Source organism: Sphaerodactylus townsendi, linkage group LG04 (genome assembly GCF_021028975.2).
Source record: "Sphaerodactylus townsendi isolate TG3544 linkage group LG04, MPM_Stown_v2.3, whole genome shotgun sequence".
In the NCBI taxonomy this organism is placed as follows: Eukaryota; Metazoa; Chordata; class Lepidosauria; order Squamata; family Sphaerodactylidae; genus Sphaerodactylus; species Sphaerodactylus townsendi.
Genome location: NC_059428.1, coordinates 46,367,308 through 46,393,014, shown reverse-complemented (window position 1 = coordinate 46,393,014; position 25,707 = coordinate 46,367,308). Strand labels below are relative to the sequence as shown.

The window sequence follows — 25,707 nt, the reverse complement described above, 5'->3', positions numbered from 1 at the left end:
TGTAAATAAACTTTTTTAACTGAATAATTAGGCTAGGTGGTAAATTGTGGGGGCAAATGGGGAGGAAAGGCAGGAGGGTTGGCCCTCTCGGTGGTCACTATTAACCCACCAACAGTTTTCTAGAGCAACAGTTTTCCAGAGTTAATGGTATTTGTTATATAATGGGCTTTACTGATAGTCTGTTATAACTGTGCTGGGCATGCTTCCAGTTACTGCTTGAAAAGCTAGAAAACCTGGAAATGTTGATTTGACTGAAGCAGCTAAAATAAACAACTAACCACACAAGAAACAGCAGTTCTAAAAATCTCACTTTGAAATCTGAAAAGCTATACACATCTTTTAATATTTTTCTGGATTCTTAGAGCTTCTGTTTCGGACAATTTCCAGAGTAATAGAACATATAGAGGAAACCTAATGTGGCTTATTAGTCACTGATGCTAAGTACAAGGCTGTCATTAAGCTCATTTTACAAGGGAAGCCATTAATTCGGGAGACTAGCAGCTGCATGCTAGGAATGGAAAGAGAACCTGACACCCAGTGGAAGAGCCATTTCCTTTTTCTACTAACGCAGAGCCATTATTTTTGCTGTGGCAGAACCAGAATCTCTAAGGGAAGGGGAACATATAAACAATAGTGAGAATAACAAGAAAAATGTATGCTGCAACCTAGCCACAAAAGTAATTTTTTTTGCCCATGATTTTTACTCATTTTAAATATATTGATCTAGATCCAAAGAATTACAAGTATATTGAAAACAAGCTGCTGGTGCTGTTCCACAAAGGTGTGCACAAGGGGTCATGCCCAAGAATTCACACAAAATAGATAGGATTTAGAGCAGTGATGGCGAACCTATGGCACGGGTGCCAGAGGTGGCACTTGGAGCCCTCTCTGTGGGCATGCACACAGAGTTCATCATGTGTGGGGTGGAAAATCACACACACCCCCACACACATTTAGGCTGGTCTGGGCCACTGAGCACGGCATGCGCGCACCATGGTGAGTAGGGAGGACTCGGCTGGCAAGCCTGGTGCCTGTGCTCTGGGTGGCTTCAGCCCAAGGGGGGGGGGGGTGCAGAGGAGGCAGAGATGCTAGAGACGCACAGAGCGGTGCACGCAGGACTTGCTGGAGGCTAGAGCAGGCTGGCCCCTGTTCAAGCGGGTGGGGAGGAGGAAGAGGGAGCCAACCGTTTTTTTCTAAACTAAAACCTCAGCATTCAGGTTAAATTAAAGGACCGGGTTGGCACTTCGTGATAAATAACTGGGGTTTGGGTTGCAATTTGGGCACTCAGTCTTAAAAAGGTTCACCTTCACTGATTTAGAGGGATTCTCATAAACCTGTTAGTACAGCTTGCCTGAATTTAGATTTCTTTTCCAAACAAGGCACTAACACAGTGGTTCTCAACCTGGAGGTCAGAACCCCTTTGGGGGTCGAACAACCCTTTCACAGGGGTCACCTAAGACTCTTTGCATCAGTGTTTTCCATCTGTAAAATGGATAAATGTTAGGGTTGGGGTCGCCACAACATGAGGGACTGTATTAAAGGGTTGCGGCATTAGGAAGGTTGAGAACCACTGCACTAACACAATATGTAAATTATCCCATGTAGGAACAAAAGCTGCCTTCCACATGTGGAAAATGCCTCTGCATCCAACCCACTTTGATTATACTAAAATAAGGAGAGATCCTACAGACCTATGCAGAACAAAGAGGTACAGATGAAAACAGGACAAAATTCAACAGTTGACTGCTGATTGCTAAGTACCCCTTCCTTGCTCCAAAGAATATTATGTCCAGTTTCATAATGGCTCACATTCTGCATCTGCCAATCATACTAATCAAAAATGAGATTTTTTTGACAGGTCTTCACCAGTTACTTAGTTTAATGCCAGACAAAACCATGTCTGATTCCCTGTCCACATTTTCTTAGTCAGGGTAATATGGAACAATAAAAGGTTTATCAGACACTGATGTGAAGTACAATTAATGCTGTCATTAATTACATCTCACTCAACCAATGTACAGTAGTCTCATGAATTCACTTTTACTTCAGGCAATTTTTATTAAAGCTAACATCTGCAGTCTTATACAATTTACATATTTTGTCAATTGAAAGAAAGGATAGAACAAGCTATAGTGGGTAGTTCATAAGCAACCAACATGGAAAATTATAGAATGAAAAAAGTTCCAAACCCCCCAAACAACCATTGGTGATACTAGCTGGGAATCATTTTTCCCCTCTAGCAGTTAGGAAGCTGTGGATTGTTTTTGCATGAGTACATCGTTAGGTATCAAAGAACAGCCAATCCCAATCTGACTACATACCCTTTGATGTCTGGAACGAACCCATAAATTTAGCCAAGAATCCAGCTGGGAACTGGCCCAGATCAAACTTCTGCTTCTTAGTGCTGCTGCCACCATTCTCCATTTCCTTCCCCTGTCCACAACAGGCCTTTTTCTGCCCAGGTGAACATGCATGACAGAGATTTCAGTTCACTGTTTTCCTTTCCAATTGATCTTTGTTGTGAGGAAGATCCTAGCCAGGAGATAAGCAGCAAGAGAGGGCAGAAATGGAAGCTGCAGAAATCCAGTGGCAGGGGAAAGCTAAGAACCACAACCCATCCTGAAAACACTTTCCTTCCTCTCCAGCAGCTGTGACCGTGTCAAATATCACAGCTAAGAGCCTCTGCTTGGAGTCTTAGCTGTGGCTGAAGGCTCAAATCTAATCTATTCCCCATACATGGACATATATGGTGTGGCACAAAACTTCACCCCAGGGGAAATTCCACTGAAACACCTGTTTTCTCCTGGTTTCATCTAACATCAAAGATTTTTTCCACTGGGGAAATGGTTTGATAGCACCATCTCAAGCTGCACTGTAGAAAAAGGCATGTTATATATGTTATATATCTACCAGATGAACAAAGTATACCCTTCCAAATAGCCAGATAGAAGTTTAAGTAATTTCTGCAAAGGTCAAAGTTTTCTTCTGAACTCCGAATGGTTTTAAGAAATTTAGAAATCAAAATGATGAAATCAATAACAGGAACTGAACTTACTTGGTTAAGCAATACATAAAATCTCTTCCCCTAGTAAAGTGGCTGAAATCCCAATTATTTTATCATATTTGATTCTCATAGCTATATGATTCATTAAGGTAGTAGAAATTTTTTTTAAAAGCAAACACTAAATAGGCTTACATGAAAATGCCTGCAACAAATATCGACAGCATTAACCAAGTCTAAGTATTAAACGTACAGGTTTCTGTGGAAACCCAGTTAGAATTCAAATGGTTTTTAACAAAAATGCAACTACTGAAGTCCAGCGAGCCTGAGCAATGAAGCAGACAAGTTCTAACTTACTTTCTCAAAAATATCCTGGAATCAATACAATAACTTCCTTCCAAATATTAGTATCAAAAACTATGAAAACCAATCATAATATATAAATAAAATACACTGTCTATGTAGATTTCTTATCACACAATAAGGAGAGAAAGAAGCAAGAACTGAAGAGACTATGGGAATAGTGGGGAAGGGGGAAATCCTTGCAGGTTTCCACCTGTTCCTATGGATTACCCAAGCAATACTGCTAAATCTTCTAATACCTCAATAGAGGTATGCAAAGGAAAAATAATAATTTTGGACTTGGGATTTGGTGGAGGTGTTACTGTGATTGCTTATTTTCAGATAAATTTACTAAGGGAGAAGATTTTATGTATTGCTATTTTATGTATTTTCAGAAACACTATCAGTTTGTGTTTCAACTCCATGTAGGATTTTTTTTTTGCGGGGGATGTTCTGGACCATTATTTTCAATGGGAAATAAATATAAGAGGGTCTGAAGCAGCTTTCATGAAGATAACAGAACCAAATTTGCACAGAAACTGTCCTTTCTCTAAATTAAAGGTCCCCTAAGTTTCAAACAGATTGAACAAATTAATTTATTTTATAGATCATCAAAGTAGGTGCACCTTGAAACACATATATAAGTTCTCTCTACTGATTCTTAAGGGGGGAATGATAGTCAAGCAGCAACCTAGCAGGAGAGCACCTCCTAGCCATTGGTATTTTTTAAAAAAAACTATTCTCAGTTTCTACCATAGCAGCCCAGTCCAGAGACTTAGATGGGCAGAGACAGCACCACTGCAGCACCGCTCCTCCACCTCCAAATGGCTTTCTGGCAGCATGGCTGAGAAAAACCCCAAAACTGCCCCTGCCACAAAAGCCCTCCATGGGACTTAATGGACTTACATCGCCCAACTGATAGCAAACTAACATCAGCTCCACCCCCAGGAAAGCCTCCAACATGCCCCTGCACTGGCATAAGTGCCCCAGGAAGGCCAAATCCACTAGTGCAGGCCTGTGCTGCTTCCAGGAGTCACTTTGCCCCCCGGATTGGACCATTATTCTCAGTGACTGAATGTAATATCTTGCCTAGGAAAACTCTGTATTTGCTACCCTTACTTGTTGTGGTCTGTTATTTACTTCCTTTCACAAAGTTAGGAAAACTTTCTTTGCAGAAAAACATCCATCCCCATACCCAAAGTTTAAGAAGGCACATCATCCAAGAAACCATTGTAATAACCTGAACTAGTGATTTCCATGTACATCTTCTGCTTGGGAATTTTGTAATGCTCAACATATGAAGAAAAACTTAGTACAGCTCCTCAATTCCTAATAATGATAATTTGCAAGAAAGCAAAGTTTTGAACTATATCGTGACCCTTTTAGAGGTTTTTGCTTTAGTTTAGATTTTCATCCCTCCAGTTATAACACTCCAAGGCAGGAATGCTCAGGAAGTAGGCATTTCAAAATGGGCTACTCTCTTATTTGCCTTGCTAGCTAGCTTTAATAGTTTTGTGTCTTTCTTCAGTCTCTATATCATATTATTTATCCATACATCCTACTCAAATCCATTTGAGTCCCACTGATCATTCTCTTCATATATGTCTTACTGACAAGTGGCACTAAGTATACAGGCTAGTGTAAATGGAAATCTTGTAATATTTCCATTTTACTAACTGTGAATACAGATTTGCGGCTGTATATTAATTAAACAAACTGGATTTGTTATTTCCATGATGATTAATATCATGTAACTATGTTCCTGTGAAAGTGCAAAGAATGTTGTAGTAAACAATTATAGTAAGTAAAAGAACTTGACTCCTTCATATCACATTTAATATCTTCAGAGATGACAAATAAAATTGCAAGTAATATGAAAATTCTCCCTTTAATCTATTTTAAGCACCCTGCTAGTACACCATTAATCTTTCCATTTATGATAATTTCTTTTTAAGAATTTCACAAGCTCCTGAAACAGGTGCTCCTACAGTGGTCAGATGAATTTGTGCATGACTTCCTGTTCAACAGGTGCCCAGATCAACAATTAATTCCTGCACTTAACTCTTTCCATAAACATCAAGCTCTCATCACCCCAAGCGGAGGGGTCATAATGTATACTACTGTGAATGAAGTTGGTTTTATATTTCAGAAGTTGTATGGAGATATCATTTTACTATTTGCAGAAATCAGTTCACTTGTAGAACATATTATAATGACAGCTGTCTGGGAGCAAATAGTAATACCAGAAAATGGACTATGACCTGGGAAATGATATGGCATGTGATTTTACACTACAGACAAACATTTAATGAGACAAAGAAGATATCTGGCAAAGATGCAGGTGCAAACATTACAACCTTTCCAAATTATTAGGGAACTACCATTGAAAGTGCTGAATTCGTTCAAAAATTCCTTCCACTGTCTCAAAAAAAGGGGGATGCCCATATGCTTTTTAACATTACCATGTGAACTAACTTTAAATAAATAATTAAAATTATCCCAAAAAAATCTTTGGCAGACACTCATCATTTGCCTTTAGATTATTTCCATCAACCGATATGATTAACCTTGAGCTTTCTGTGTCTATTAAATATCTCAGCATTAAGACCTTTTTATGACAGAAATTGGGAAAATTTGAAGAATAGGAAACCTGAAAGCATAAAATAAAATTACCAAGTCAAACCTTAACTGTCCATGCACTATGATCCTTCTGGTCTATTCTTGAAGTAGCTCTTTTGTTGGCAGGTCTCCCTATTCTTGTGTGGCTAGATGATACATACAAATGCAGTGACTGATCCTGTACTCCCTAATTGACCAAACCATAGGGGCTGACATTTGTGCCGAATGTGTATGGTTTCCTTGGGAAAAGTGCCAAAAGTTACATAATCTTGAGATTCTAAGATCTGGGCACCATCTCCTAAAATTGAACTGTTGGCAAATTTGCAGCATTGTTATTCACAAAAACTACTGCGCCAAACTCTAGCTATGATTGCAGTTTATTTACTTTTTTGCTCAAATTATATATTCTGCAATAGGATATTGACGTTATTTTGAAGGAACATATATCACAAATGTGTAAAATATTATCTAGCCATGACAGCTGCACAAAAGTAAGTTAAATTAATCATCTCATGAATGTATAGGAAAACGATTGCAGATTACACCATATACTAAACAATTAAATGGGGAGAAATTACTGCCAACATAATGATGTGGTCCTGCTTTAATTATGTGTTCCTGCATTGCAGGGGGTTGGACTTGATGGCCCTTGGGGTCTCTTACAACTCAATGATTCTATAATTTTAACATAAAAACTCTCCTCCACCCCTCATAATACCCCCATATTGTTCCTTTAAAACAGTAATGAGTTTCTTCAACAAGCAAATTTCCATTTAAAATATGTTACAAGTTATCTTGATTTCCATGAATTCTAGAGAGAAATCAGTAAATAAGATTATTTTAAATTAAAACAGTGCATCTCTGGGACATTTTTTTTCCAAATACTGTTTGATGAAACTCTAATTCTGTGCAAAAACCATGGAGATCATATAACTGTGGACAGTATTTACCTTGGCCTTCTCACCAATAACATTTCTATCCAGTTCTGCAATCTTCCGGTTTAAATGATCCAGTATTTCCTTCTCCTTGAGAAGTTCAGCTGTTTCAGATTTTTGCTCCCCATCCAATAAGGCACATTCCATATCCATCTAAGAATACAAAGCAATTCTCAGCCTCATTCCTGCTCACAAACAAATTCTGCAGTATAATTTTGGGAGTCTTATTAGTGCATGATGCATTTTTTTAAAAAAATCCTGCTGATGCAAGGTATATGTGAAAGTTCTTGATTATACTTAAGAGAAAACCAAAATTAATTGCACAGTACAAGGTTTGAAATTCAGTTTTAAAATAATGTTTCTACTTAACAGAACATTTTGCTTTTCACAGATGCCCTGCAAGCACAGGAAGAGCTGAGTGGTCTGAGAGACATGTGAACTGGGAAATTTTCCACTTACAGTGCAATCCTAACAGCGTTATTCCAGTCTAAGATCACTGAAATGACCATGAGTCAGACATTTCACCAAAGTCCAGTCTCTTTCACAGAGAACCAAACTTTAATTCAATGTGTTTGAATGAGAAAAAATTAGTTTAGTTTCAGAGATTACAGCTACATCCAGATGTCAACGTAATCTATTGTTTCTTTAAACCCTGATTTGTGTCACAGGCCGTTTCTGCATGGCCACGCTGGGGGGGGGGGCGTCGGCGTATACAATGCCGACACCCCTCCGGGACCATTTGAACGAACGGTCCTGGTAGGAGCAGGGAAGATGGCGCAGCGCTGCACCATCGCCCGATCAACATACCTTCCCTGCGACATTTCGACGTGTCGCCCAGGCCAGAGGACATGCCCCCCTGCCCTGCGCAACAACTCTGGAGTCGCAGGGCAGGGGGGCGTGTTCCCAGGCCTGGGCGACGCGCCGGAAGGTCGCAGGGAAGGTACGTCGATCGGGAAAGGGGGGGGGGATGGCGCCTTTCAGCCACTGTTTCCAGAAAACCTTGCTCGGGGAACAGCGGGAGCCCCCCATGCGAACAGCTCCCTAGGGATGGCGTTTTTGCCGTCCCTAGGGCGCTGTAAATGGCCCGCACGGAAAGGGCCACAGACTATAATTGGATAATCAACTGATCATAAGAAACAAATACCATTTTACAGGAAAATTTTAAGGGGCAGTACTATTCAAACTGTATATTTGTTTTAGATATCACAATAAACCATAATTGGGACAAATAACAAGCTAGTTAGAAATTTGTTTGAAATCTCAGCTGGGTATTACTCAACAAACCACAGTCTGCATTTAACTGTCACTACTAAGCAAGATGTGACCAAAGCACTGTTATAAAGCACTGTTATAAATCACAGTCTACTGCGAGGACTTTATATGCTTGCACCTTGTTCAGGCTTCATTGGAAACACAATTTTTGTATCAAACACTTGCTATTTATATGATCGGCATAACATAAAAAGCCTGATATTTGGATATTGTATATGATTTCAGTGCTGATTAGGATTGATAGGTAGGGGTATTGGGGTGGGATGATGCTAGCTGTGGCATCACATCAATTTAGGTAAAAACCAGGAAGTGATACGATTTCATGAATAGCTGGAAACTCTTTGTCAGATACATGTGGTGGGGGGAAGGGTATTTTTTCTTACGGCCACAGAGAACTGTGGCAAGCAATAGGACCAGGGGATCCCCGCATCCTAGCTGGGGACTTGGAAGACCTTTTGGCTGATAAACTTGTCCCTTGAGTCTACAATAAACTAAGAAGGCAATCGCTTATCTTCCTGTGTTGTAGTACACAAAATATTCTTGTGTTTCTATATGTAACTGTATTTGTTTGCATAAATGTCTCTAATATATGTGCATTTTTGTATAGCAAATTAGATTAGCAAATGAGATAAATTATATTAAAACAGCAAAAAATATTGTTATACCTCTCTGGAAGATTCATCCATCTGATCATTTAAATCTTTGATCTTTTGCTCAAGTTCTTCCAAGTTATTCAGTGTTATAATGCGCTGTTCTTCCATCTGATTAAGCTCCAATGTTCGCTGTTCATCACTTATGCATTCTGCTGTCTACAATAAAGCAATATTGTTCCTTTTAATGCTCAAATTGTACATTATTTATTATTCTCTTGAATAACTAGAAGATGCTAAAAATAACATTTCGCTCATATAAATGAGGTATTAGCAATGTCAATAATCACAGTGTATATAGGATCTTCCTTATTCAAGTTGCTTTGACATATTCTTCAAGAACACTTCAATTCCCTTTTCCCTTGTCTTCTACATCCATTTAGTTATTGGAAAATATTTGCAAATAAAAAATAAATAAATTAGCTTCAGGGAGGCTTTCAGGAAACAAGTATTCTCTGCATCAAACTCCTTAGCACAGAAAAAAAATACAGTGCAATCATAAGCAGTATTACATCCTTCTAAACTACCTAACTTCAGTGAATGTAGAAGGTTGAAACTCTGTTTACGATTACATTGCAAGACTCCAAACTATTTTCCCCCTTTTCATTGAATTTAGATATTAAACTACTTGCATAGAATCTTTGCATATTAGAATTACATCCAGGCCCTGGATCCCATTCCCAATTCTTCATTTTATAGTATTACTAGCGGTATCCGGCCACACGTTGCTGTGGGTTATTGTGGTGAAATGGGAAAGGAACAGTAGCAGCAAATCAATTGCAGAGGCCAGCAGTATGTGCTCATGGAAACGTGCAGCCTGATACTTTGCGATGTCATTGATGTGTGTGACTGCATTCCTTGGGGGGGAATGGAAAGGCACCCCTCCCACACATCTAGGCTTGCTGGTCACGATCCTTTACCTGGGAGTAAGTTTGGTTGGTGGCAATGTTTGTCGCTTCTGAGTAAACCCTCTGAGGGGCGAGACACAGGCATTCAAAGTATGTCACAGTTGCTTTACCGAGCTTACTCCTGAGCAACGTGTGCCTGGTTTTCTGAACTGTAACCGCAGTATTCAGGGAATCTAGGATGACTGCCGCCTCCCTCCCGACCCTTGCATGCTCTCCCCTCCCTCACTTCTCTTCTCTTGCATGCCACCCCTCCCACTCCCTCCCTTCCCTCTCCCTCCGCTAGGGTGGGTGAGTCATATCCAGATGCTGGGCCTCCTCCCTCCCCTCCCTTCCATGCCACCCCTCACTCTCTCCCCTCCCTCACTTCTCTTCCCTTGCATGCCTCCCCCTCTGCTCCTTCCCTTTCCCTCCCTCCAGCTGTCTTTTACATTCAATCTTGTTCAATATGGGTGTGGAATATCAGTCAGGAAGTATTTAAGTGGTGGTTGGATGCAAGGGAGGGCAGAGTGAGGAGTGTGAGGATGAGCTGAATGTGTATGAGAGTATGTGTGTTGTGCGGTAGTAGTGGGTGAGGCACAGAGAGTGAAAGGTACCTGCGTGTGAGGGGGGAACCCCACCTGACATCTCACACGGCAACATGTGTATGTGTTTCACTTCTACTTGAGTTATTACCTATATACTGTTTTCACTGCTCATATCTGGCCATCTGAGCTAACATTCTAAAGGCACGAACATTCTAAGGGTGACAGTTACACACAGGCAGCTTCATGTCCTTCACCATGGAGCACCAGGAAAAAGGCGTTTTACCTGGGCCAAGTGTGAAATTTCAGGTATGTGACTACAGTGGCTAGGAATTTTCAGAGGAATTGGCCCAGCAGTTCCTGTGCTAGACCATCAGGAACAAACTCACAGTTTGCTTTTTTTATATATGTAGATTAAACCATACATTTCTCCACTTTCAGATTGGGCAATACAACTTTGTAGATGGAATTCTAGAATTTTAGAGCCTTTTTAAAAATGGTGACTACTATTCTGATATAACAGAAGAACACTCATAAACTGTTTTCTTTATTAGCTCTAGTAATCCTAGCTCTAGTAAGCCTCCTTTTCTCTAGTATCCTTCTTGGATAACACTGACACTGAGGCTAGGATTTCATCTTCCTAAGGGAGGATTAAAAACAGGATCTCTTACTTATGAACAGCAAAGAATAATCACACAGATATGCTACAGGCTACAGTCCTTGAATTCCTTACTGTATAGAAATGCCAGTAAAGACAAATGGGTTACTCTTTAATGGCACATACTAAGCACTAATCATTTAGATGAGATGAAAAAACTGCGGAAGGTAAAGGGCAATTTTTTAATTTGAAATCATTATCATTCTTAAGAAGAATCAGAAGTAGATTATAGAACTTATAAAATGATTTCCCTGTAAATAATTTTATAAATCCCTTTCTACTTATTCTCAAAGAAGTCCAGCACAAAAAGAATACAAAGAGAACTGGAAAATGGCCAGTCTCTTTCAAGCTGTAAAAGGGAATCTTCAACTCTACGGTTACTGTAAAGAACAGACTAACAGTGGCACAGTTGATTTTAACACCCCATAGGGATGCCTCTTGGACAAGTTTTTGTGGAACTAAAATACTAGAAATAGAAATGGAAACCCTGCAGGATTTGGGTTAAGTTATAGCAATTTCATTTTTGAGAGAATAGTAGAGTAAGACAGGATAGGTACTTCCTTTAGAGCAGGGGTCTGAAACCTGTGGCTCTCCAGATGCTCATGGACTACAAATTCCATCAGTCCCTGCCAGCATGGCCAATTGGCCATGCTGGCAGGGGTTGATGGGAATTGTAGTCCATGAACATATGGAGAGCCGCAGGTTGCAGACCCCTGCTTTAGTGCATGCATATGGTTTATTCATTATTTGCAGCTCATCTCTCATCCTCACCACAACCCTGACAACCTATTTAAAAAATTTTAACAATTCCCATTTCTAGTTTAACTTTTTTTTTAAAAAAAAAGCTAGGATTAATACATTTTTGAGGGTCCGTTATATAAAATTTCATTCCAGGACAGATATTGTGGGTGCAGAGCACATGAAACATTGGATCATTAGATCTTGAACTGACCAAGGTATGATTTATATAGCATGAAATGTTTGGAACCAATCCTAAGGAACGTAGTCTCTGTTGAAAGACCTAGGATATTACCATTTGTATTAAAGGATGAGGATCCAAAGATTACTTTAGCCATGAGAAATGTTTTTTCAGTGGAAATTACACTGAAGGAAATTATGCACTTTTAATGATGGGGCTAAGATTAAAATTAAGGAATAATTAAAAAGGGATAATTTTAAATCTAGGAATAAAGTAGATTAAGTACTACATATATAATTTTGGAATAAAAATAATTAACTAATATAGCAATAATTCAGCATGGCCCGAAGAGACTTTAGGTCAAATGAGTCACCCACTAAAGAAAGGAAGAAATTAATATGAATAGGGAGGTAGCAGGACTCTTCTTCTTCCTCCTTTAAATTCCTTGTCATCTGTACAATCTGTCACTATGGCCACTCTACAAATCGTTTTAAGTCCTGAGCAACTGAGATGTTAATGAACTAGTTGTATCTCAGCAGGTCAACTGCGGATTTAGTGGAATGGCCTAATTCACAATAGTTCCGTTTCTAAGCTCTCTAAGTTGTGGGTGAAAGACTGTAATTGGCATTAATTAATGAGTTAACTTCTTCCCTTTCTTTGTATCAGCAGAAAGAAAAGTGTATTTGGTGCAGTACCAGTTATGTAAGCAACCTGCTGCAACTCATTGTAAACAATGGTTCATTTTATTTTATTTCATGTAATTTTGAAAGTGAATCAGAAGAAATAATTTGTGCGATGTCTTGAGCACATGGAAAAGATACAAGTACTTTCAATTAGCACAAGCAGATAGTGAGGAAAGGGATTTGGGTGTCTTAGTTGATAGTTTCGTGGGAATGTCAACTCAATGCATGGCAGCTGTAAAAAAGGCAAACTCTATGCTGGGGATAATAAGGAAAGGAACTGATAATAAAACTGCAAAGATTGTCATGCCCTTATATAAAAAGTGGTGCGACCACACTTGGGAGTACTGTGTTCACTTCTGGTCACCACATCTCAAAAAGGATATTGAAGAGATAGAGAAAGTGCAGAGAAGGGCAACGAGGATGATTGAGGGATTGGAGCAGCTTCCTTATGAGGAGAGGCTGAAGCGTTTGGGACTCTTTAGTTTGGAGAGGAGACCTCTGAGGGGGGATATGATTGAAGTCTATAAAATTATGCATGGGGTAGAAAATGTTGACAGAGATAAATTTTTCTCTCTTTCTCACAATATTAAAACCAAGGGGCATACATTGAAAATGCTGGGGGGAAGAATTAGGACTAATAAAAGGAAACATTTCTTCACGCAACGTGTGATTGGTGTTTGGAATATGCTGCCACAGGAGGTGGTGATGGCCACTAGCCTGGATAGCTTTAAAAGGGGCTTGGACAGATTTATGGAGAAGTCTTTCCATGGCTACCAATCTTGATCCTCCTTGATGTGAGATTGCAAGTGCCTTAGCAGACCAGGTGCTTGGGAACAGAAGCAGCAGAAGGCCATTGCTTTCACATCCTGCATGTGAGCTCCGAAAGGCATCTGGTGGGCCACTGCGAGTAGCAGAGTGCTGGACTAGATGGACTCCGGTCTGATCCAGAGGGCTCTTTCTTATGTTCTTATGAGGAGTAAATTCTCCGCTTCTGCTTAATGAAGGACTATTGTCCATATGGAAATCTCTGTTAAATCCAATCTATAATTCCTTAAGTTATTATCTCATTATTGAATTTACTTAGATGAATATATCTATGAACATGTTTATAACTCATTCAAAGACTGGCTTTTACACTCCAAGAATGGGAAACACCAAAGAGGAACAGAACAAGCAGTGCTCTATCTTTACCAAAATTTCTAAGTAGGTAAGATAAGAGAAAGAAAGAAAGAAAGAAAGAAAGAAAGAAAGAAAGAAAGAAAGAAAGAAAGGAAGGAAGGAAGGAAGGAAGGAAGGAAGGAAGGAAGGAAGGAAGGAAGGAAGGAAGGAAGGAAGGAAGGAAGGAAGGAAGGAAGGAAGGAAGGAAGGAAGGAAGGAAGGAAGGAAGGAAGGAAGGAATTCTTCTCTCCATCTGCCTTGTTATCTTCCCGTATTACAGGAAAGGGCAGAAGAATTTTTTTCCCAGTGTGCCTTTCAGAAACCAAGGCTGCAGCAACTATAGAGATCCCAGGTATGAGCAAAATACTTGCAGAGATATCTGTTTAAGAATGCTGGTCAGTTTCAACAAAACATTGGGAAGGATAATGGAGGTAATTATTTTCATTCTTACTTGAACCAAATGTCTGCAAAGAGAAAAAACTGGCTATGGCACCTCCCTCTCTGGCTTTTTTAATTATTATTATGTAGACCCTGGACACCACAATAGTGTGACAGTCAAAAGAAAGCCTGCATGCACTATATGAAGTGGACTTCACTCTGTGTCACTATTTAGTGGTGGAAGTTAGAAAGCTTTTCTGCTTGCAGCCAATCACAGATAGTTGGCTTTGGAACCTCCCTTTCTACAGGAATTCAGGAAAGAGGAAATGGAATACTTTTCTGGAATGTGTCCACAAAACTGATAGCTTCTATCACAAAAACAGTAGACATACACTTATAATCTGGATTTAACGTTTTAACTATTTCAAGATTTACAATCATTTCTCCCCTGCAGAAAATTTTGCTGTTACCTTTGGCATGATGCTTAAATAAGAAGGTTCAGTGACATTCTTCAGGAAGGCACAAGGAGGTAACAGTGAAGTAGTCCTGTTTTCGTCTAAATGTTTATTTGTTCTGATCCCTCTAAAGGAAAGGAACTCTGTAACGTTTTGACCAAGATCACTGAATTCTGAGAAGTCAGAATCACTTGCTGGCAGTTGCAAATTATTTCTGATTTTTGTTTCTGGAGTCACCTGGGAATCTTCAAATACAGAATCTTCATCAGAAAACTGAAGTTTTTCAAGTTCTTTATTAATTTTTTGAACATCAGCAACTGTTGTTACAGCTACAGAGTCACTGTCAGGTTTGGAATATTCTGCACAAAGGTTAAGAATGGTTTCCAATCGTTGGCGCTCCTAATGTGGAAAGAAAGGGTGACAAATAATAACACTGAAGACAGAATACATATAGAGGTCAACAGTAGTGCTAGAAAAGGATACATTCAAGTTCTTATAATAAACTAAAACTGGGACACTGACCCTACATAGAATGTACAGCATAAATTAGTTAAAAATGCAAAAGATAGAAAAGGCCTCCACAGTATAAAACAACTACTGATGTCTGGATTCCAAAATTATTTTTCAGACACAAACATGAATATTAAAATATATTACATATGAAACATGTCATTAATGTTGAACTGAAACATTATAGAATACATTGTTAGCAGTACAGAGTTTCAGAACTGCCTGTGAACCCATTAAACAATGATATTGTTAAAGAATAAAATCAATTGTTAAAGATTAAAATTGTTAAAGATTAAAATCAATGTCTGCAGTTTACCGATTTATTGTACATAAGATACCAGTCATATGAAGCATCACCTTAACCACTGTAAATGTATCACTTTAATACCAAGTGATTTTGTAAATAGAATGTAAATTATGTATAAATTAGGATCCTACAGGACATCTAATGATAAAAACCTATGCAAAATGTAGGTAATCCCACTAAAGTCAAAAGTATAAGTTATGTGATCTATAAATCACTCCTGTTGAGAAATTTTGCCAATATTTCTCTGTGCTTACATTTTCAAAATGAACACTTCAAATTTATGCAGCACACATAATTGCAAAACTGATATGGATAGTGAATTACAGTGCTTTATGGTTAGAAGAAACTCACTAATAAAAGTCACATTACCTTTCAAAGGAAGGTGGGACCAGAATGCAAGTGGGGTCAGAATATAACTATCTTTTTTATTAAGAAGCTGCAATAATTAATGCATTCTGTGCCAGCTCTCTTAACTGCAAGTAAGAAAAAGCTTTACTTGTCAGCTATCCAATTTTTATAGTTTTCTTTTAATCCAATATTCACTATGGCAACCAGTGCAGCTACATTTCTTGGGAGACCTAGCTAAGCCCAAATTTAGAAGTAAGAATATGCAAAAACATGGCAGTACCACGTAGGTTTGCTCAGATATAAGGCCCAATGGAGCTTACTGCCAAATAAATATACAAGTCTACAGCCCTAATCTCAATAGAAACAGTCCTGGATACTGATGAAGTTTCTAGAAAAAATAGGAACACTTCTGATTCTGCTGGGGGAAGTCAGAGAGGAAAGCCCCTTTCAATCTGAACACACCAATTATTCTGTGTGTTCATGAAAAATATGAATTCAACCAGAGCTCACTGTATTCCCCAAAAGCTAAATTATTATTATTCTCATCAGATCTGTGCTTCTATGTGACACAAGACAAATATTACTCTAGATAAATATATATTTATGGTGCTACTGGTCACAGTGCCTTCTTTTAAATTATCCCCTATTTTCATTTAACCTCCCTTCTCTTTCCTGTCTCCCCAAATCAGGGAAGACAGTCAACTAAAATGACAGCATGACAATGAAATCACTGCACCTCAAAACTCCTTCGTCCTCTCCAAACATTTTCTCCACAAGCCTCCAGCTCCCTCTTCATGGGGTTAGCCCGTATTTGCTTTCTTCCTCTTAAGCCTCTATCCTTTGTGCAGGCCACCCATTTCTGAAAACACCGCCTGACTGCTGGCCAGGAACTCCAGCGTTTATCCATCTGTGATGCTGCAACCCCTTTGCTGGCACTTTTGATACCTTTACCAGAACCTCAACTGCTGGGATAAACAATACTAGCTCGCCCAGTCCACCCCCACAGTCAGCGACAGGATGTGCTCTGCTTCGGCATCTCTCCTCACCCACTCTTTGGAACACACAGGACATATCAAATTGTCGCTCACACAACTACAGTTTACCTTCTAGCCTATCTCCAGCACAGGAGGGTCAGTTCCGTTATTTACAAGTTTCACCAGTGAAGTCTACAATATACACCAACCGATCATGCTCTGACGTTTTAAAGTGGAATAACAACATTATCAAACCTTGAGAAGGTCAGTATTTTAAATTCACACTTCCAGCCATTCATGCATTGGAAGTCTTCCAAACATAAGTGCAGACCATTTAAATCCAAAATGCCAGAAGAGTAACGTCACACAATTTAAGACAAACATGATTTTTTAATTTGAGACTGGCAAATGTGAACATATATGGAATCACCAGTTCTTAAGCGTCCATATGTTCAAGAATGTCTCTGTGTCCAGCAAAAATTTAGCTTCCTTTACTACAGCACTCCTGCACTAGTAATAGGAGAATATGTTGCCTCATTTCTATTTCAATATATGCAACATGGTATTAGAGAGCTTATGCACAGGAAGTTCTGTCGGCTGCTATTTTGTGCTGTCTCTACTCATCACTCTTTTGGCAGCCAGCTAGTCCCTGTTTCACTGCACCTGCATTCTTCAGTTCAGCCCATAAATTTAAAGACTACTTGTAAGTTAGGAAAATACTGCAGAAACTGCAAGCAGTATCTGGAATATTTGCTGGGTAAAATACCATGCACATAAAATCAAACAGTTATTTTTAATTTTTTAAAATGTGTGTATTCAAATATAAAGCAGATCAATTTACTGAACAGCACTGCTTGTGTGAGGATTTAAGATTCAAAGGGCACAGTCCATCAATAGTTACTCCTCTGCAAAAAACCTTCAATAAGTTCTAAATACTTCTCAATGGACTGGAGCTTGTTATGCACACTATACTATCTGCATTGCATTCTTCTAAGGCAAGAGGCCTGGACCTACAGAATGCCTTTATATCACAGGATGGAAGTGAATGTTAAATGACTGCTCATAAGCAAATGTACATGTGATCTTGGTCCTAGCTATTTCTCAAATATACTAAGATTGCCACAAAATACTGCCTCCAAAGAAATTTGAGGTTAAATTCATATTTTGTTAAAGTGGAATTATATATCAAAACCAAAAAGCAGACTTTTACACCTGTAATATTCAATGCACAGGTACAGTCACCCTGCATGATCACTTTTGCAGTCTAGTAAGAGCTGGAGTAGTGATGGTCCATCAGTGGCTTCTGGCCATGGTGAATACTGCGAACTTCCAATTCAAAGCAGGAAACCTCTGAATACCAGTGCCATGAGGAGAATGTGGACACCCATCATAATTATTTGCTTTATCATTGTATTGTCGAAGGCTTTCACGGCCGGAATCACTTGGGTGCTGTGTGGTTTCCGGGCTGTATGGCCGTGTTCTAGCAGCATTCTCTCCTGACGTTTCGCCTGCATCTGTGGCTGGCATCTTCAGAAGATCCTCTGAAGATGCCAGCCACAGATGCAGGCGAAACGTCAGGAGAGAATGCTGCTAGAACACGGCCATACAGCCCGGAAACCACACAGCACCCAAATGCTTTATCATTATTGTAATTTCATATTATGATTAATCTCAATAGCTGTTTGTGTGAACAGATGTCATCTAAAAAAATTAATCTGGCAAATTATACACGTGTATGTGGATCTTTATATATATGCTCCTGTATGTAGTGCATCTTTTTTAAAAGTGTGCATTTGTTCTGTGCACAGAGGTGCATTGTACACTACTTAGCAGAACCATTTCCCATTTAAACTGCAGGACCTTGCTAATCCTTAAGCTTTCGTTTTATACTGTTCAAATTAGCAGGGATCAGAATGGTGTTAGCTACAGACATGAAATGTAAAAAATCTGAGACCCTTCTATTTTTACTTCCAGCTTCAAATAGGCATTTTTAATTATATAGCACCATCTACAGGTAAAACTGTGCATCCCATTTAATTAAGTGATTTTGCACAGTTTGAACACTGGAGGCAGAATTGTCTCCTTATGACTCTTCACCAACAATAAATGCTGAAACTTCGTGCTAGCAGCATGAGCTATTCGGGTAAAATATTTCGAACACAAATGAAACTGGTTTTTATGAATTAAGAAATTATGGCTAACACTGGCCAAATTTTCCAAGAAATAATACTGCTCTTGTAATATAGACAATCAACATTACTACAAATACCTCAGATTTGAGATTCAAATATAATATTATTAATGATATCACTACTAGTGCTTATGACATTATCAGTAAATAATCTAAAGTTCTGGTACTGGAAAAATACTTTAAAAAGTACATAATATGTACAAGGTTCAAACTATGCATTTCCAAAATATACTGTACCAGCAACGCTCTGGGACTCTTTGTACAACACAACTGTACAATCCTCTAATGTCTCAGACCTCTCTAACACCATCAACAGTGTAATCCTAAATTGATCTATTCAGAATCCTACCAAAGTGTACTCAGTGAAGCTTATTCCCAATAAGGATCACACTGCAAATAAAACGAACTGGTGAATGCTTGTAAGCATATACAATTAAGGAACTGCTATGTGAAACAGTTTGTAAATCTTGTGTTTTGCAAATACCATGAGAATCTCAGTGAAAAATTTTTAAAAGTATGGATCCGATAAGAGATATGAACATTGGTTAGTGGTGTATTCAAGAATGGAGGGCAACTATATAAACAAACAAACAAGCTTCAAGATAGTGAACTGGTTTATAGTTGATGTAACACTCACTGCCTGGACCAAGCAAATTTGCTTAGAACTAAATCCCACTGAATTCTGGGGGGCTTACACTCAGGAACAACACTGCAATCCTATACTAAATGATAGTATATACTCTTCAAGAGAGCAATGATATTACAAAAGTTTTACTTAACATCCAAATGTATTGCAAGCCAATTAGATTGTAAGAATATTCAGTGGAAGTTTTTCTCTCTAAATCATGATTTTGACTTATTTCTATGTGATAATGCTAACATAAATAGTCTGTTTCTAAGCCTTGATGATAAACTATTTTTTGCTGCCAAGTAGAAGGCTTCTATTTTCAACTGTTAATTTTTTATCATTCTTTTCCAACTAGAACAAAATCAAATTAGCTATCTTTCAAGAGCATTGATTTTTAGTGGGAGCTCCATTAGAGTAAATGGGGAAAGACTGGCTGAATTTGCTTGTAATTGTTTCATTTGTAAAATTAAGGCCTTTATTATTTTACAGGATATCAATACACTTAACAGCATAGGTTTGTACGAAGTTACACATAATACATTTAAATGTACTCAATACAGTAAATACTTGATAACAAAGTATTGTATATCGTTTCAAATATTCACTAAATTTTCTGGGATTGATGTAAAAAACCCTACATTTAAAAGTCTCTTTTGATACCTTTACCACTTCCAGAAATTTTACAACTCTGTAAGTTGGAATTACCTCTCAAGTGAAGAAATAGCGATTCTCTAATTATTAATATTATTCAAGTTAAAACTTTTTTAAATGCCAAAATAGATGACTTTGTTAATTTGCTGGAAATAGTTCTGGATTGCTGTTTGCTTTTATATTCTGTGTTTGGAAGACAGGCATTACATTATAGTCTGAACTTCAGCTGAAGGACCAAGTGAAGAGCCTTTGTCGAAGGACAGCAAAATTACATTTGCAGAAGGGTTGACCTTTGAAGGAGAGAGGAGGGAAGCATCAGCAGTCCTTTTTTTTAAATAAATAAGCACTTCCTTCCAGGGCTCGGCTAGTCAGTTATTTTGGTTCTTAATTACTTCGAATAATTTGAACACAGTCTTCAACTTCAACCCTTTGACCAAGCAGCTTGAAAGACAATTATCCTGCAGACAGCTAAAAATGGAAAACTGAATCAAGGGAGGAAATTCCTTCACACATAAACATTCAGCCTTTGCAAGACCAGCAGGCCAATCCCTCCTGTTACAAGATTAAGACTGTTTCTAAAAAGTGATGATGCAAGGGAAACGTGGCCAAATAAAACAGACAAAAGTATTTTTCCTTCTTATACTTAAGACCAGAATAATTCCTTAGGCTTGCATAAGAATATAATTATTGGTTTCTCCAAGTTCCTTATTACAGACTTCCTCTTTCTGCTATATATACATATCAGCAGTTTTTAAATACGCATCACCACTGGAGGGGGGGCTCATATGACTCCCCAGTATGAGTGTTTGATATTCCATCAGACCTTCCTTCTAGAAAATTGCTCTAAGAATGGACATGAACATAGTGTTTGTTGAGAATCAATAAAAATGGGCAGTCAAGGTAACAAGTGTAAAAACAACTCATTCATACATGCACATTGCATGATTTCTCATCACTTAATTTCTCTTTCATTGATACATGACAGCTGAATGTGAGAGAGTTTAGAAGAACTCTAGCTGTGATTCTTTTTGTTCAAGCCTGGATGCCAATTTTTGCAATTGTTTGAGATATTTTTCAGTTTATTCAGTCTAGGAATGTGGACAGGATTCTGGGGTGTTTGAGGCTTACAAGGTACATGTATGACCTTTGCCTTCCTGATTACTCAAATCTGCTAGCCAGAGTGGGGTACAGGATGACTGGGTCCAAGAGACAGTTAATGTCTCATTGGTTTCCCCAACTCTTGAAACAGGCATGGTGGTATGCACAATTAAAGGAACCTACCCTGGATCCAGAAGATAACCATCTACTCTCAAACCTGCTACTTTTGAGTAAGGTGATTGAGTGGGTGATGGTGGGATAACTCCAGGATTTCCTAGAGGATGTGAACTGTTTGGATCTTTCCCAGCCTGGCTTCAGGTCAGGACTTCATCACCTGGTGGATTACCTGGGCTGGGAGATGGATAAGAGAATGGAACTCTATCGCTTATAAGCAGGTGGCGGCCATGACTATGTGTGCCATTTGCCAGATGTTACTGATTTCCTTTCCTGGAAGAAGAGATCTGGATACTTTCTTTCATGCCTCTATTAACATCTAAATTAATTCTGCAACATAATACATGCAAAACTGTCCTTGAAAAGGGTTCAGAAAGAGTGGGGTACTCTAATATAGATCTGTGCTCTGGAGGCTGAGGCTCAGTTCTCTGCGAGGTGAACAATTTGGAGTAAGGACCAATTTATGTGAAGGAATCTGCACCAAGGTTTTGTAGGTAACCATTACACAGAAACCCTAACTGATCATACTGGTGACTTGGTTTAACTTCTCTGAAGAGAATTCACCCAGATATGGGGCAGTGAAGCTCCTGAGGGTGGTGGAAGTATAAACAGAAAAAGGATTAGGTTTCTGGAGGAAAACCATAAGTCCTACTCTGGGTAAGCACTATGTGAAACACTGGGGTGCTGTGTGGTTTCCAGGCTGTATGGCCGTGTTCTAGTAGCATTCTCTCCTGACGTTTTGCCTGCATCTGTGGCTGGCATCTTCAGAGGATCTGATGGTAGGAATGGAAAGCATGGAACACAGCCATGCAGCCCGGAAACCACACAGCACTCCAGTGATTCCGGCCATGAAAGCCTTCGACAATACACTGTGTGAAACAGATGTATCAGATTAGGGAGATAGTTTAGGAGTTCGTGGTTTAGGACCAGTGTTGGTTACACTTAACTGAAGTGAGGAATTAAGTCTTGTAAGCACTGGAATTAGAGATTTCCAAACTAAAAGAAACACCTTCTTAGGATAGGTTTTTTTTCTAAATGACTGAAACAAACTTGAAAGCACTCGAGTTAGTGACCAACGCTGCCCTTGTAACAGCAATTTAAAGATACTGACACATCTTGTAAACAAGTATCTTATCTGAACCAGCTTCTTGTGTATACTTATTAATGTGATTCTTGGTTTAAAAATATTCCTGATTTAATCCAATTTTCTTGTAAACAAACATCTGAATTTTTGCTTGAACTCTACATGCCTCTGGTGCCAATTTAATGTTTCTCTGACTGACAGGAATAGATTACTGAGAGCTACCTATCTTCCTGAATGTAATGTGCTTTGTTGGGGAGGAGGTAATCTATCATACCATTGTTTTCATAAAATTATAGTCAGAAGAATTTGAGGGAAATTCTGTTAGAAATTTATAGTAGCCCCAACTCACCTGTGGCCAGAGGTTCAAATATATTTGTTAGGAAACCCAAATTCAATGTCCGTTTGAAAAAAAATGAAATTGGGCGCAAAGACCAGGTAAAGTATCTATTCATGACTCATCTGTAATAATTTAAGATTATTGCATTCTCTCAATGGGATGACAGACAGTGAACTCACTGAGGTTGATAGTTCATTAATATACCCAATTTTTTTAAAAAAAGCATAAATATATTGAGGTAGGTGGTATGTTTCCCATTCATGTTTCCATTTCCTAAGGAATTTTCTAGCTTTATATGCTATCCCCTTGATTAGCTTACTCAGCTATAAATAATAATTTACTGAATATTAAATTATCATACTTGCTGCAACAACTCATTGATGTTGTATTACAGGGGTCAGTTTCTGCATTCTCAGAAACATTTACATGAGTTTGATGAAGAGGCAGAAACTTAACATGTACATGGTCAAATAATTTTCTGCCTGGTTTTCTTCAGCAAAGTACATACAAATATGTCCCCAAAGAGCTTAGCATGGAGACATGGGCTGGTTATTTAATTACCACAAAACAATGACATAAGCTTTTTTTCTTGCTGGATCCCTGCAGTACATCATTTGTGGCTTGTAAATATGCAGTCATTTTGGCAGAACGTACAGGATAAATGGTTGTAATTTCTATCAATTTCCAACCTCCTACAGATAGTTTAATTATATCTGCTATTTCTTAAAGTAGCATCTTGTGCAATGAATTTGGGCTGGCATAATGAATGTTCTTTCATTTCTGCACATGGATTAGAGAATTCACATTTGACAACATGGCAGAAGAATATCTGCACACTGTGTAAACAGTTAACAGTTTTTAGTTTAAGGAAGTTAGCTTTTGAAATAATTAACAAAAAAAAACAGAATTACCAGTCGCTCCATTTCCTGCTCTTTCAGCCTTTCTTCCCTCTGTCTTCTGTGGTAGTCCATTAGATCATCCCTTCCAGAAAGTGAGCTAATGCTATTCTTCCTCTCCCTTATGGATGGAGTTTGTCTGAAGCTTTCCATCTCTGTTTCATCAAACTCCACTGAACTGCTTGAAACTTTCCTTCTGAGAGGGAATGCTCTCTCAGAATCCACAGGAGGAAAGGAATTATTGGGGGTCGTCCCTGAGAGTCCACCTCTATCAAAGTCGTCAGACATACATGAGAATGAAGAGGCCAGAAGCATTTTCCGAGCTATACGAGGACTTGCGGGAACGCTAAGAGTTGAATTCACATAAGAGTTTGTGTCAGTTGCAAAATTCGTAAATGGCAAAGCTCCTGAGGCATGAGAAGAAAAATTAAGATAATTGTCAGCATCCAGTATGCTTTGAGGTAGAAGATCTTTCTCCATAGCTTTTTTTCTTTTGGAATTCCCAAGAGAGCTTCTTGGTGGCAAACTCAGTGGAATAAGCTGGCTTTCTGACGATTTGTACAGCCTAGGTAATGAGCGGCTGTAAACTCCCATGTGACTCAGGGAGCCACCAGAATACTTTCTGGTTCTAGATCCCAGCGTTTCCACTGTTATGTCCTTCTGTTTAGTTTGCTTGGGTCGAAATGATGGGATATCCTGAATGTTCATCCTCCGGCCTTGCTTTGGACTAGAGGGCATACTGGCAGCTCCAGAATGGCCAACTGGTGAAAGAATTATGTCACTCCCTGAGTTTCCATTCCATATTGCAATAAGAGAACCAGAGTTTTTCCGCCCATCCAGTGCTCCTGGGAAGTAGACATTATCATGAGATTTATTTTTCTGGCTGTACTTTGAATAGAGAAATTTATCCAGATGTCCAAACTGTTTTTCATTTTCTCTGTTAGCATAAATATCAAAGTCTCTCTTTCCTAGACTGTACCCACTTAAAGAAGGAGACAGGCCTGAAATGGATCCCATATGCTTTGCAGAGATAGTCTTGTCAAAAAGATAAGAGCTCTCACAAGCCAATGGTTTGCTTCCATGGATTTTGGTGACAGCAGGCATACTTTTTACACTAGACGCAGGGCTGGATTTAGGTGGAAGAGACTGTGAAAGCGTCAAGTAAGAACCAGGGCTGTCACAATTTGTTTTAAATTTCAGGCTTGATGAATATTTTTTCTGGTTGAGCCTGTACATTAGATCCTGAAGATCATTTTCAAGAGATTTCACCACTGAATCCTTTTTTAAATTAGTATTTTGTAATTCCATTGGGTTTTGCTTGTACTCTTCCATCATTTTATTTGAATCTGAAAGAAGAATAAATGAGAAGTGAGAAAAGAAGAAAATGAATGCTTTTCTAGCAACATTGATTACATTCTAGTGAAAAAAATTAACTACTGAGAGTTTCAAATTAGGAAGTTGTCAAATATTCTTGTTATAGGAAAGGATTCAAAATGATCAAGTAGTAATTTGCTCAGAAAGCAAAATCTGTATAAGGTTCGAACAACTCATAATCCCATCAAATTAAAAGCAGTGGGACAACTATGCATGGGGTAAGTAACTGGATCTCTCCTCCTGCTAGGGTGTCCCATGAACGCATGGGGGTCAAAAACCGGCATCAGAGCAAGACACTATTTCCTATAAAATGGATGCCTCTCAGACAGTTTTGGGATCTATCTTGTGTGTCAAGCCTGGGCATGGAGTTAGCTAATCCACATTATGTCACTTTACAGTGATTTAATCAGTGATCCAAGTAGACAATTACTTACCTTATCTGCACCAATCCAAGCCAATCAGTATGCAAGAGAATAGTCCTAGCATTCTCTTGACAACTCATCTAGGCTCTCCTTCCAATCTTATTGTTCAAACCTCAGAAAAGCAATCAGTTCTTTGTCTTAGATTTTCCTGCCACCTTCACTCATACTGACTCAGGACCCATTTTCTTTCTTTCTTTCTTTCTTTCTTTCTTTC

The 25,707-nt window shown here is 38.7% G+C and overlaps 1 protein-coding gene across 9 annotated transcripts in view; it reads right to left on the bottom strand.

The window, feature by feature from the left end:
- PHLDB2 (pleckstrin homology like domain family B member 2) overlaps positions 1 to 25,707 on the bottom strand; it is a 66,395-nt gene that overhangs the window by 25,854 nt on the left and 14,834 nt on the right. For all 9 annotated transcript variants that reach the window (XM_048493507.1, XM_048493512.1, XM_048493511.1 and 6 more), the window contains exons 3-6: positions 23,713 to 25,043; positions 14,515 to 14,898; positions 8,835 to 8,978; positions 6,913 to 7,050 (exon numbers count right to left, since the gene is read on the bottom strand). In XM_048493507.1, coding sequence (XP_048349464.1) covers positions 6,913 to 7,050; positions 8,835 to 8,978; positions 14,515 to 14,898; positions 23,713 to 25,043 — 1,997 coding nt within the window. The remainder of the gene's footprint in view (positions 1 to 6,912; positions 7,051 to 8,834; positions 8,979 to 14,514; positions 14,899 to 23,712; positions 25,044 to 25,707) is intronic.